The sequence below is a fragment of the Sinohyriopsis cumingii genome, chromosome 5, assembly GCF_028554795.1.
Source record: "Sinohyriopsis cumingii isolate HCF-2022 chromosome 5, ASM2855479v2, whole genome shotgun sequence".
NCBI lineage: Eukaryota > Metazoa > Mollusca > Bivalvia > Unionida > Unionidae > Sinohyriopsis > Sinohyriopsis cumingii.
This window is the reverse complement of record NC_142965.1, coordinates 57,590,326-57,604,443: the sequence shown is the minus strand read 5'-3', so window position 1 is coordinate 57,604,443 and position 14,118 is coordinate 57,590,326. Positions and strand designations below refer to the sequence as shown.

At 33.2% G+C, this 14,118-nt stretch overlaps 1 protein-coding gene across 2 annotated transcripts in view; it reads right to left on the bottom strand.

Moving 5' to 3' along the window:
• LOC149799231 (uncharacterized) overlaps nucleotides 1-14,118 on the bottom strand; it is a 59,824-nt gene that overhangs the window by 21,395 nt on the left and 24,311 nt on the right. For both annotated transcript variants that reach the window (XM_089958508.1, XM_089958507.1), the window contains exons 5-9: nucleotides 10,007-10,129; nucleotides 9,366-9,450; nucleotides 6,067-6,158; nucleotides 2,913-3,091; nucleotides 1,879-1,950 (exon numbers count right to left, since the gene is read on the bottom strand). In XM_089958508.1, the coding sequence (XP_089814634.1) occupies nucleotides 1,879-1,950; nucleotides 2,913-3,091; nucleotides 6,067-6,158; nucleotides 9,366-9,450; nucleotides 10,007-10,129 (551 nt within the window). The remainder of the gene's footprint in view (nucleotides 1-1,878; nucleotides 1,951-2,912; nucleotides 3,092-6,066; nucleotides 6,159-9,365; nucleotides 9,451-10,006; nucleotides 10,130-14,118) is intronic.

The window sequence follows — 14,118 nt, the reverse complement described above, 5'->3', positions numbered from 1 at the left end:
ACAAGATTTTCAAGATTGTCACCATGGCCATATTGGACATAAGATCAGCTCCATTTTAAGTTTTGGAAAACTCCATTCTTATAGGACTTTTAGTCTTGGAGGAGAAATACCGAATACGTCCAGCCAGACATCATAAGAAGTCCTTTGGTGAGAGCACAATATCGATATAAACAGCCATCTACGTGAAGTAGTAATAACAATATGTTTAAGATGGCCATTGTGCTGGCCATACAGTATGTCTGAGTGGCACCATTTTCACTTATGACCAACTTTCCATTTAGGAAGAGTAGAGATAATAAAATTTTCAGAACAGCTGCTGTGGCATCAGATTGAAACCATTTTCATTTAGGGCCAATGACAGACTATAATAAGTCTTTAAGCAAAAACCCCATTTGATATAACCATTGATTGAGAAGGAGCAGCAATGACATTTGCAAGATGGACACTGTAGTGGCCATATTGGATGCCAAGCTGCACAATTTTCATTTAGGACCATAAGAAAAACGTGTAATGTGTTATGATAATTATCCAAGTAGTTAAGGAGACGTAATGATAATAACTTATGCTAAAAGATAGATAAAAGACTGACAATGAACAATAGACTATACCATAAGCTTTTCTGGTCTATGACCAGTAGATCATCTTAAAAAGGTAGGTTACTCGGGTAATTTTGAAACTGTTGGGAAAAATAGAAAGTTTGGGAGAAATTGGTAAACACTTGGACCACTGGATAGACTGCATAAATATTTGACTTAGAATTTATAAATATGTGTCCTGTACATGGAGGTTAATATTATCATAATTATAAGACAGGTGAAATATTCATGTTATCAGTTTTAAGCAGGTATCATTTACAGAAATACTAAAAATTATCATATACGACAATAGAACTTACTGTGTCCTTTATAAACAGGTCATTTATATCAATGTTAAAATATAATTATAATTAAAAGACAAGGGACTTACAGTGTCCTTTGCAAACAATAATCTTTTACATCAATGTTAAACTTACAATTATAAGACAAGGAACTTATCAATTATGTCCTTTATAAATAATATAAATAATGTCCTTTATAAATAAGTGTCCTTTATATCAATGTTGACATTATTATAAGAATTATAAGACAAGGGACTTATAAATATTGTCCTTTATAAAAAAAATGTCGTTTAAATCAAAGAGAAAATTATCATAAATAAATGATAGGGTATTTATGAATGTTGTCCTGTATGAAGAGGCGTTGACTAAGGCTGACTTCATGTAAACCATTAGGTGAAAAGATCAATACTTTTCCTAAGTCATATTTGATAGCCTTGCATCTGTCTATAAACCAAATACAGTTGAAACATGCTTTTTTTTTATTTCCCCCTTTTATATCTGTATAAAAAAAGTAAATGTTTGAATCTCTGATTTCTGCATATAAATGGACAACATACAATAAGGTCATAAATACTTATTTGTCACTTAAATGACTATTCTAATCCATTTTTCAACTGACAATAAGCACAATGAAATTAAAGAAAAAATAAAAGTTTGAGCAAAAGACTTCACACCTGCTGAGAAAAAATCCTATTAGCAATTTCTCTTATCTGTTCTCTTTCAAGATCTTTTACCCCTACGGTATGTTTAACATGAAAATGTATCATGCATTTCAATGTTCTATCAAACACGGCATAAAAAAATACTTTATTTATCATGTACTTTAAGAGACTGATGAAAATATAATTGGTATGGTCTGACATATTCTGTATAACTGTATGATTTAACCTATGTGTAACTAAAATGTTTTCTAAATTTATACTTTAACTGATAATGTAGCATATACAATATAAAACATTACGATAGTTTAGTGATGCAGTAAGTGAAAATGGATGTTCTACCTCTGATGGGCCCACTTCTGTGATTGTATCTTCCTAATGTTTTCACAATATTCCTTTTCTGGAATCTTATGTCTGAAATAAGAAAAGTTAAACATACATGTAAAGAATTTAAAGAATTCTTTGAATGTTATGTATCATACACCAAAATAACAGGATTTATAAAAATGAATGACCATGGCAAATTTAAGGTCAAATATATGCACAATGCTTTATTTTTTAATCGAAATATATTTTTTCTTGACCTCTTTAAAATATCCAGCTCATATATGGATGGAAAACTTGCTAAAATGCATGCATCTGGGGATGTTTTTTTCTTCTTAAATGTGTAGAGATTTTAACTTATGTACTAATACCACAGATAACCATATACTGAACCAATTATCAGGGTATGTACACTTGCACTCAAGTGAACATCAATGACTTCTCTAGGATTTTCAAAGGCTGCAAAAAATAAATTTTCAGGATCTCAAACATAGACAATGAAAGTGATATGGAAAGACAAGCAATATAAACCACAAAGGATGAGGCACTAGGTAACACAAAAAAGCATGATCATCAATGCACCAGTTATGTTGATATTCTAACTGTATAAAAAATAGCTCCACAACAATTTTTTAGAAACGTAAAATGATTGATGAGGATTTTAAAACAAAGATGTAAATTGTCAAGGATTTTAAGACTTCACATTATAAAACGGGGAGAACAGAAATATTTTCAAGGTTTTAAAAAAAGTGGATGAACTATGCATTTTATAATAAAAACTAGCACTTATACTTTTTTCAACTGTAAACCACATATCTATTATACCCGCAACATAACAGCACAATTAAATCATTTACATTAGTAATTTTGTTACACTGGCTCCTTGAGAATTATAACAAGAAGTTTCATACAGCAAAATTTAATAAGGATAAATATCTACTAGGTTTTTAAATATCGTTTACGTTACACCCTCGAAATTATAATTTATAATTTAGACGATTTTACCAGACCTCGATTCTACATTACATTTATACAAAACTACATGTCCTTACTCATGCAGACCCCTCATGAGGGAAATCTCCTCTTTCTGTTGCAGTGTTCCCAGTAAGTAGGGTACACTGTTGCAGTTGTTGAAACCAATGATGGAGTGAAGCAGTTCATCAAATGTCAATCCTCGTATATGGAGCTTCCGTCTATACTGGACAGGGAACTCTTCCTCAGATATAAGACCCTAGGGAACATAAAAATGAAAATATTCTGACCCAGTAAACAAACACAATGCTCATAAATCTTACCGTTTGAGTCAAACTTCATATTTTTAAAGATGTTAGAATTGTATTTTCATTTGCAAGTCCTTTTAAGAAGTCGTAATTTTCGCTCGTAGCAGTAGGTGAATCATTCAAGTAAAGCAAAGTCTTATATGACATATTTTAGTAGAAATACATTTTATAAAGTGAAGCATATATAAAAACAATTTCAGTAACTCACTGCCATTCTTTTGGCCTAGGGATATACACGGTAGAAGTGATCATTTTGGACTTGTATGTTTGTAACTGTCATATATTTTCACTGTAAGTTGGCCCCTATGATGGCTAAAATTGTCGAAGGAGATTAAATTTTTATGGGACTCATGTTAATAAGGCGAACATGTTTGGAAAATGATAACTTAGGGACTTCTGCTTTTGTCAACTTATTTTCACCTCAAACTCAACAAAGTACACAAGTCAGTATGTACATTAGTATTATTTTAGGCTTAATTTGGCAAATAACTGGGGTAAAGTCTAGCACAAGACAGTATGCCATTAATATTATTTTATGCTTAATTTGGCAAATAATTGGGGTAAAGTCTAGCACATAACATTATGTACATTAGAATTATTCTAGGCTTAATTTGGCAACTGATTGGGGTAAAGTCTAGCACAAATCTTTCTTGTATCTGGGTTTTCTGAAGCTTGATGACTGGCATCCACTCTAATATCTGGGTGTTCTGATGCTTGATGACTGATATCCACTCTGATATCTGGGTGTTCTGAGGGTTGATGACTGATAACTACTCATGCCTATTTTGGCTTCCACTGATTTATATTTAGACACTTATATCCTAGAGGCAGGATGTTGTAAGACCTGCTGAATGATACCCACACATACATATCTGGTTTCCATGCTGATTTATATCTAGACACATTTATAGCAAAGAGGCAAAAAAAGTGCAGTGAGGCAGGACAGGATGTTGTAAGACCTGCTGAATTTTATCCACTCATAAATATTGGGATTCCAGGCTGATTTATAGCCAGGTGGCATACCAAGTGTAGTCAGTCAAGATGTTTAAAGCCTGTCGAATGATATCCACTCATAAATATTGGGATTCCAGGCTGATTTATAGCCAGGTGGCATACCAAGTGTAGTCAGACAAGATGTTTTAAAGCCTGTCAAATGATATGCACTCATAAATGTTTGATTTCCACACTGATTTATATCTAGACACATTTATAGCAAGGAGACATACTGAGTTTAGTGAGGAAGGATATTAAAGTGCCTGTTGATTGATATCACTTATATACACCTGGTTTCCACTGATTTATACCTAAATACACTTGTAGATAAGAGACATACAAAGTGTAGTGAGGTACAATGTTGCAAGGACTCTTGATTGATATCTGTTAAACCGTTTTGGTTTCAAAATCCAATGTATGCCTAGATATACCTGTAGCCAGAAGACATGCTAGCTAAGTGTAGTGAGATAGGATGCAGTCAGATTGATATGCATATGGTTTCCATAATGAGTTATATATAGAAACATTATCCAAAATTATTTAAACTGTTTTTACCTTCAATTCAAGACCTGTCTTCATCTAAGAATCATATACATATGCACAAGTATCTCATGAATATTCATGAATTATTCTAGGAATTTAATCATATGTCATTGCTACTCACAATGACATAACAGGAGACCACCCAAAAGAAGGCTAAAACTACACATTCGGGGAACAAAGTTCAAATACAATTTCCAGCTGCATCCCTTTCCTTTTGTATTACTAAATCAAATGCTACTAATTGTACTGCAAGATAATACAAAAGCTGCTCTCTCTATTAAAATAAACATATTTCACAGTATTTACAACAGTTACAATAACAACAACAGATCTAGAGACTTTACATTATGTTGCATCTATTTAAACAATGTATTATTAACAACTGCTTAAATGTAAAACAGTGATTTGGATATAATTTTAATAAATACCTCATAAACCCCAATTGTTTTTATTTCATTTATCCTAGTATTTACATTTTCTTTTTCAAATGCTACAATATGGATCGTTAAAACACTTTCACATACCCACATTGGCCAAACCCGAGACTTGAACCCATGCAAAGTCTATATTTTTTATTTCAAAATTTAAAAATGTTCCTTGTTTTGTTTATGAAATATCAAAGTCTTAGGATATTTTGACAAAACTGTCAACCGACCATTTGCTTTTTATAACTCTGGGAAACTAATGAGATTGACTGATTAACCAACTGGTGTTTTAAGTACTTCAACAGATGAAAAGTAATATCATACCAATGTAATTTGTACCATGCCAAAAGACATAACATGGTGGCCATCCATTTGGTTTAAGCATGATCTGAACCAACACCTTTCTTGTAGTGAGTTTAGTATACTATAAAACGAGAGAATGAATGCACACGAAACCTTTAAAACAGGTAAAAATTGTTCATCCTAAAGTGGAATGTTCTCAACATAAGTTTACACAAACACAGGTTTCCCAGATCACCAAATTTTGTATTGAAACTGCATTATGATAAACAGTATCCGACTTTGAAAAAAATATTATGCAGTGGTTCCCTTCTGGAGAGGTCCCTGTGACATGAGACCACCCTTGATAAAAGGCCACATATACCAGCCCCCAAAAAGTTTTTATTATTCTGTCCCTGTTTTAAGAGGCCACCACATTTATTAGGCCATCTTTGCTAAAGGGACAGCCTCAACAAGAGGTGGACCCTTGTAAACAAAAATGTAATAAATCTGGCAATCCAACCACCGCATAGCCATTTCATAAATTATACCTAAGTTATATTTTCACCTAGCACAGACATGACATACTTCTGATGGAATGTAAGTAACTTTAGAATATTCTTTTCTTTTTTATTCTTTCTGATTGTAAAATACTGTTTGAGTCAAATCAGCATGCTTATTCTTACCAGTTTAGGTTTAGGTGCATCATCAGGCAGAGCTCGATCAAGTAACGAGATGTTGATTTTCTCCGTCTCGGGATTTACACTCAAAACAACACCTGAAATATACAAGCATTGGCTGAATTTCAGATTAGTTAATTATAATAGTATAATACAGAAACATACCCAAGTGACATTTGTTATATGCCAATTTGATTTATAGGCTTTCAAAATATGTTAATGATATTCAGACTGAAAAATAACATTCCATTTGCATTGGTCTGCTCTTTTTTAAGCCATTGCTGGTGCAGTGTGTCATGACTCGCACTCAGCTCATGCATGTACATTCACATTAACTTCTGCCAATTTCGATAAATGCCTTAATCTCAGGAATTCCACTCTGTGAATGAGGTGTGTGACAATGGACCATATTCCCTCACAGCTGAATGAAAGAGCACTGAAGGCCTGTACACCCAAGACTGTAAATTTAGAGATGATGGTGGGCAGTTGTTTCTCCCAGGTCAGTGCAAATAAGCATTGCACTGGTCAGCCCGATTGTGCACATACTCAATGCAAGATGGACAGATGTAGAGACCAATCCATATAAAACAGCTCACGTCTCCTTGATAATGAGGAGTCTAGGATGTTAAGCCTGCTTAGGATGTGCTGAGCTTGTATATTTACATGACATTTGGTACATAATGAAGGCACTCCCAAACCATAACATAAAGTTCTGATGATTTTGTCCCTCCTTATCTGAAAAGGTTTCCTTAGCAAACTTCTAAATTTCTGACCAGGATTTCATGGCAGTTGCCTTTAATAAATACTGATATGTTTACAGGTTCCACCATTTGGTAGCCTGGTTTTCATACTACCTCTATCACACACTTTATGAACAAAAGCTTTATTTCCTTCTGTAAAATGTATGCCGTTGTTGGATTTGTTTTACATCTCCTTAATGAAGATGACAAAAAGGAGGGCACTGGATTAACTAGATTCAGAGTTTTCCTCCTGGTTATTCCAGCAAAAATGTGCATGAATCTTTACCCATTGCATCAGAGTTTTCCTCTTAACTGCATCAGAGGTTTCCTCCCAATTGTCACTGATTTACCAAAAGTCAGTGATTTCTATCACCAGAGGCTCAAGTTGACCCAAGACTGCTTATTTGACTGACATTTGCCTAATAACCAACTGCAAATGTATATGTTATAAAAACGACCATTTCAAGATCTCTCTAGTTTTTGTATTTTTCACCACTCTCACAGTATACCAGCATAATTCCAAAATTGAATATTCAGTGTTTGATGAAGAAATTCCAAATCTGCAGATAAACGTGATACAGACAGACAAAAATTTAGTCACTGCCCCACCACCACCACTCTCTCCTGAAGAGAAAATAAACTTTATATACTGACAATATGCACTTATACTTTTGTTGTTCTAGGGTTTAACGCCATTTTTCAACACAAGATAGGCTATACATGGCGGCCAGTATAACTGGTGGAGGAAGAATCCTGGAAAACCAAGGGAAGAGCCACTGACCCATGAGAAGCTACTGGCTGGCTTTCCCATGCACCCACGCTAGCCGAGCCTTGGACTCAAACCCACAGCACTTATACTAAACATAGAAGTGTTTTATTAAGTATAGACAGCACCTTTTGTTTCTTTGCATTTTTAATTGACAAGATTTGCAGACAGAAGAAAAAAATTATTCTTGAGGCATAACAAAATTAAGTGTCACTGCCCTTTGTTTAAATATAAATTTGATATTTTCATGTTCAAAATATAAAATGGTTACATAACCCATATATCTGTTAAGTATTTTTCAGCTAACATTTTGTGCAACAACATCGGTTTAGTTACATTTTGCATCAAAGGCTTTTATAATATCTTTAACTCTGACAAATTGCTGAAGGCATTAGAAAAAAACAATACTGTACATCTGTGTTTATGCATTTCAGTTTTATCATCATCAAGGTTATTGGCCAACAAAAATAGATTTTCTCTAATTTTGTGTGAGCAGGAAGCATAGTTACAGCCCGATACCCTGATTTTTGCAACCGCAAAAAGGTTAATAGTTTGGACACACAAGCAGAAATGGAACCAGTGTGCCCAACATAACAGAAATGCATTAAAACATGCTTTCTCTACATAAGCTGTTATTTATGTACATGGAAACATTTAGTCTTCACCTTGATCACACTGTTTCAATTCCAGGCAAATATTTCTGCATGAACAACACACCAATTACAAAGTATAACACAAAAATGTGTCAAATATAGGGATTATCATGATCCAACAATCTTGATAAATTACTAGACCTTTATGCCAGTAAGCTTTCTGTCTGTCTGAGACAAAGTCTTTTTTATGGCATTATTTCTTGTTAGGCAGGCATCATTTCTAAAAATCTATATTATAATGACACCAGGCTGACCAGTCCTAACACTAACCTCTGAATGCTGAGCACTTAACGAGGCAGCTGTCAGTACCATTTTTATAAGGCTTTGGTACGACTCATCCAGGGTTCAAACCTATGACCTCCTGCAGTAGCCACATTTAATCCTTGATTGGTATCATTTGTGTAAATCTGAAGGGCCATCTTATTGGGATATGTTCTGTCCAATTTAGTTAAATTCTGCTAACAGTCATTTAAGGCTTCCTTATTTAAAGTAATGGCAGTCACATGGCGAGGGTGTTAAAGTCACATTTGATGGTAGATCAATACCAGCTGTACAAAAAAGTGAAAGCTGTTCACAACGATGCTGCTCAATTCTGTTACGTGGTTTTTTAGTGGAATTTACTTATTGGCGATTGGTGGCATGACTCAACATGCCTTCATTTTCATGGAAATGTCCAATCCTTCTACACCACTCCCTGGAGAGATCATGTCCTAATAACTCACGAACCGAACTTGTAACACAGGGTGAGCTGGATCACATTTTTTGTGTGCTAGACAATAAAAATCAACTTGGCACCTATTTGGTTGAATATCAAGAAAGTCAATATCAAAACTGATAACTGAAACCTTAATATATCACTCATTTTATTTAGAAAAATTATTGATACTACACGGAATATAAATCAATATCAATTATAGTGTGGTCTATGTTTTTCAACGTACAGTGCATGAGTTATTGAGAGACAAGTATACTTTCAAAAGACTTTATCAAAGACAGATTGCTGGAGTGACAGACAGAGAGACAACACAAAACCTAAATAACTCTTCTGCTATGGCAGTAACCATCAGAAACAATTTGCAGGATGGAATCCACTGTTATGGCAGTAGACATTACAAACAATTCGCAGGATGGAATGCTGTTACTTACCTCTTATCTTGTCCTTTACTTGAAAGGCCTCGACGGCACTTTGGTTCGGGAACAATCGAGGTAATTCTTTGTTTGGGCAAAATGCCTGCAGAAAAAATGGAGGGGAGTTTAATCTATTTAAAGTTTTTAATAAAATATTACATCTTGTTGACAGCTGTCTGAAATCAAATCAGTCAGTGCAATGTATACCAATAATCAGATATAAAGTTTCAGAAAATGTTGCTGTTAACCTCTCACAGAGATTATATGTATTTATCAGTATTAAGGTTCAAGAATGAATTTAAAAACAGTAAATTGCATTGTTTACTTTTCAAATTCTGCAAAACAGAAAAGGTAAAGCATTACTTACCCTGACTCTCAAAATACGTATGTTTTATAATATCTGCCATCTTCTTACAAAATCCTAAATGCATGTTGCAAATCATTTACATTTTTCTTCAAAAATTGTTGACTTGTAAGACTAGACTTAGAACTGGAATAAAAATGAAACATACATGTGATTAAAAATGCATATGAAATGAAAATGGACTAAACATAAAAAACCAGGATAAATAAGAGTTACAGAATAAGTACAAATGTAGAGTATAAAAACTAATGTAGCAAGAATGAACACAGGATTTATAACCACAAAAGAAACATACTGTAAATTTAAGTTCATCTATGTCCCTGGATTTGCCACTATCAAGACAAAGTAGTGTTACAATGAGACCACTGTCCATTATAGATGATACAACACCGATCACAATGTCTCTCTTCTCCAAACTCTGAAATAAAGAAACAAAACAATGAGCTAACAAAACAATATTCTCAGCAATCTTAATCTTGTTCATTTCAATTGAAATTTAAAGCATAATTTGTTTTTAAAGAGTTTCAAAAATTTCATTTGAAATGAGCACAAATATAAGTTTCTATTTACAGTATTCCCCAAAAAATACTAATTTTATTTTACCAAACCAAAGAATTTGTGTTGTGAAATGAAACTGATATCCATTTGGATGCCTTGGTCTTTATGCCTTACCTTTATATAATATTATAATGTCATTTGAGATGAGATAAGGTCTTATTACATTATGAAAATTACTAGATGTGTATAACAATGAGAAAAACTCAAAAGATCCATATAATTGCTTTTGTTTAATTATAAAATGTTCTTTTAATTAAAAAGCTTTCTTATACATAACCTATCAATGACCAAATATGGAACTGTCTTAATATCAAAATAAATGTTTTCAATATAGCAGTACTTTTATTTTGAATCTTTTTAAGCAAAAAAGCAGCTCATTTCCTAAAATCAAATTATAAACTATGTAATATTCTTCATGTAATTGCATTAAGACAGTGCCTTCCATTTAAAATATTTAAACAATGAAGTTATCAAAACAAAGAATCCCTTCATCCTCTTTATCAAAAACTAATTTTTAACTTTTTGGTTAGAATAATGGTGTCAACCAAATATACCATAATTAACCTAAACTGAACCTTCCATTTTCAGGACACTGTATTTAACATTTTTTAATTTTTGAATGGTGCAAAAAGTTTTAGGACATCAAAGCAGGTTTTGTTTTTTAAAAGCCAATGAAAAATAAAGATTCAAGTTGGAACATAAACTAATAAATTTTACTTGTACTCAAAAACTGACAATAAGGTAATTAACCACATTGATTACCATAATTATCATCTGGAATAACTAATGGTGCAACAATAGGCAGCAACAATAATTGATCAAAAGCTTCATAACTTGCGAGCTCGCTAAAATAAGAGATAAAGGAAAAACAACCATTCGTAATGAGGCAGTTGGCAGACTTACTGAATCACTTTGATCACTGTAAGAACAATGGTAACTTTGGTTACACTGAGCTGATATTTAATTGCACACTATTTTGTACGGTGGCCTAGTGGTTAGAGCATCCGCCTCAGATGCAAGAGGTCATGGGTTCGATCCCCATTCGAGTCATACCAAAGACCTATAAAAATGGTACCAGCAGCTGCCTCGCTTGGTGCTCAGCATTAAAAGGTTAGTGTTAGGACAGGTCGGCCTGGTGTTAGGATAATATGACTGGGTGGGATATCATGTTACATGTCTGCAGCATGATGCCCCAGTGCTAGACATCACTATAAACTGCCACACTGCAGACATCGTAGCAATATGACTGAAAAATTGTTAATTCTACATTAAAAATCCAAATCACACACACACACACTCACTTTTTTATATATATTTACCCTTGTAGATCATACAAAGAGAGACAAAGCAGCGATGCATATTAATTCCTATTTGCACTTAATTGGATTACCATGTGCAATATAAAGTGTTTAAATATGTATGTAGGTTATTATCTCTGTTTTTCCCTTTCCAGTAAATTTAACCGATTTAACACTTGTTCTTCTTTTCTAATTTTAATTCAACAGCTTATTTCCCCATGACAACCTCAGTTTGGACTAAGGTCTTCATATTTATAAATTTATAACTGGACTACAAATAATGGTACTCCACAGTATAATTCCGGAACTAGTCTAAGTGATTTGGCTCCATTATATATATATATATATGTATATATATATGCAATCATCACCAGATCATTAGCATCAAGGTCACTACACAAATATTTGATGGAACTTACACATTTTCATCAAGATATTCAAAAGATAATAAGAACATACGAATATTATTTTGGTGATACATTATGTTGTCAAAAACAATTTTGACATTATGAATTAATATTGATATTAGAAATTGGACATGTTCCTAGACAAGTTTCAAGCCAGGTTTAACACCTATGTCAGTACATGGACATAATCAACAGACTGTCATAGTTCTATAAATGAAATAAAAAAGAATACACTAAAACATTTTTATAAGTCTTTGGCATGACAAGGTGGGGGTTCGAACCTGCAACCTCCCATTTCTGAGGACACTCGAACCACTTAGGCCACCGGAGAGATGAATTGTGACAATAAAGATGACAATTTTCTGAATATAATATTTGGGAAAATAGATTATTTTTTATTACTATATGAATTATCCAGACAGAAAAGTGGTACTTTTTGTGTCTGGATATTCAGGTCAATAATGGTAACCAAATGCTTTGCCGCATTAAACTTATCTTTCACATGTGATTCACATAGCACTGAGTGACCTTTGATAGCAATTAAAAAGAGGCAATTGCTGAAACAATGCAACAAACAGTAGTTACCCATATGATTAAGTAACATCATTAACATAACATCAATTTGCAACATATTACTTCATATTACAACCAATGTTTTCATAAGAAAACAAACCCTAACTAATTAACTGAAAGTTGTATACACTTGGTAATATGTCCACTGGCAAGGAAAACAAGATGAAATCATCTTTGAATAATGGTAAAACTTGTATGTACATGGGCATGAATAATAACTATCAAAAACTCTTTGATAGTTTATAAGGTCATCATGTGATTCAATGTCATCACACCCATTTGTGTAGTTTCACATATTTCCAGACATTTTCTATAAATTAATATCTGGTGACTTTGAGATTGAGGTCCGTTTGAGATTGTTACTTTGGACTCAAGACACAACATGAATCATTGTCAAGATTACAAAATGTACACCAGTTAAATATTTGAATGCAAATGGACACTAATTATTTTCTAGAACAGTGATATACTTCACACTGCTCATCATTTCGGTCATTGTAATAACACTGCTGTAAATGATGCATCCATCAAACATGCATTAAACGTTTGATACACCCCTCTGTGGATGATGCATTCTTTAAAAAAGCATTAAACATCTGATACACCCCTCTCTAAATGATGCATCCTTTAAACAAAAATTAAACATTTGACACACCCCTCTCTAAATGATGCATCCTTTAAACAAGCATTAAACATTTGATACACCCCTCTCAAAATGATGTATCCTTTAAGCATGCATTAAATATTTGATCCAAACCTCTCTAAATGATGTATCCTTTAAACAAGCATTAAACATTTGATACGCCCCTCTCTAAATGATGTATCCTTTAAACATGCATTAAACATTTGATACACCCGTCTCTAAATGATGAATCCTTTAAACAAGCATTACACATTTGATACACCACTCTGTAAATGATGCATCCTTTAAACAAATATTAAACATTTGATACAAAACCTCTCTAAATGATGTATCCTTTAAACAAGCATTAAACATTTGATACACCCCTCTCTAAATGATGTATCCTTTAAACATTTGATCCAAACCTCTCTAAATGATGTATCCTTTAAACAAGCATTAAACATTTGATACACCCCTCTCTAAATGATGTATCCTTTAAGCAAGCATTAAACATTTGATACACCCCTCTCTAAATGATGTATCCTTTAAACAAGCATTAAACATTTGATACACCCATCTCCAAATGATGTATCCTTTAAACATGCATTAAACATTTGATACACCCCTCTCTAAATGATGTATCCTTTAAACATGCATTAAACATTTGATACACCCATCTCTGAATGACGCATCCTTTAAAGGCACAATAATGCAGAGTGTCTGTAATTTTACAAATTCTAAAGATCATGAAAATAATGAAATGTGTCATTTTATTAGCTAAAATAATTCACAAAAACCTAGAGTTTGTGAAGATTCAATAAGATAATTGATAAATAAACAAGAGAAAATGAATTTTTGTGGGGGCCCACTTTAATTGAAACTTGTAGGTCACGAATTGTTACGGAAATCCCACATGACCACAAAGACGGACATGTCATCTTCATCCAGT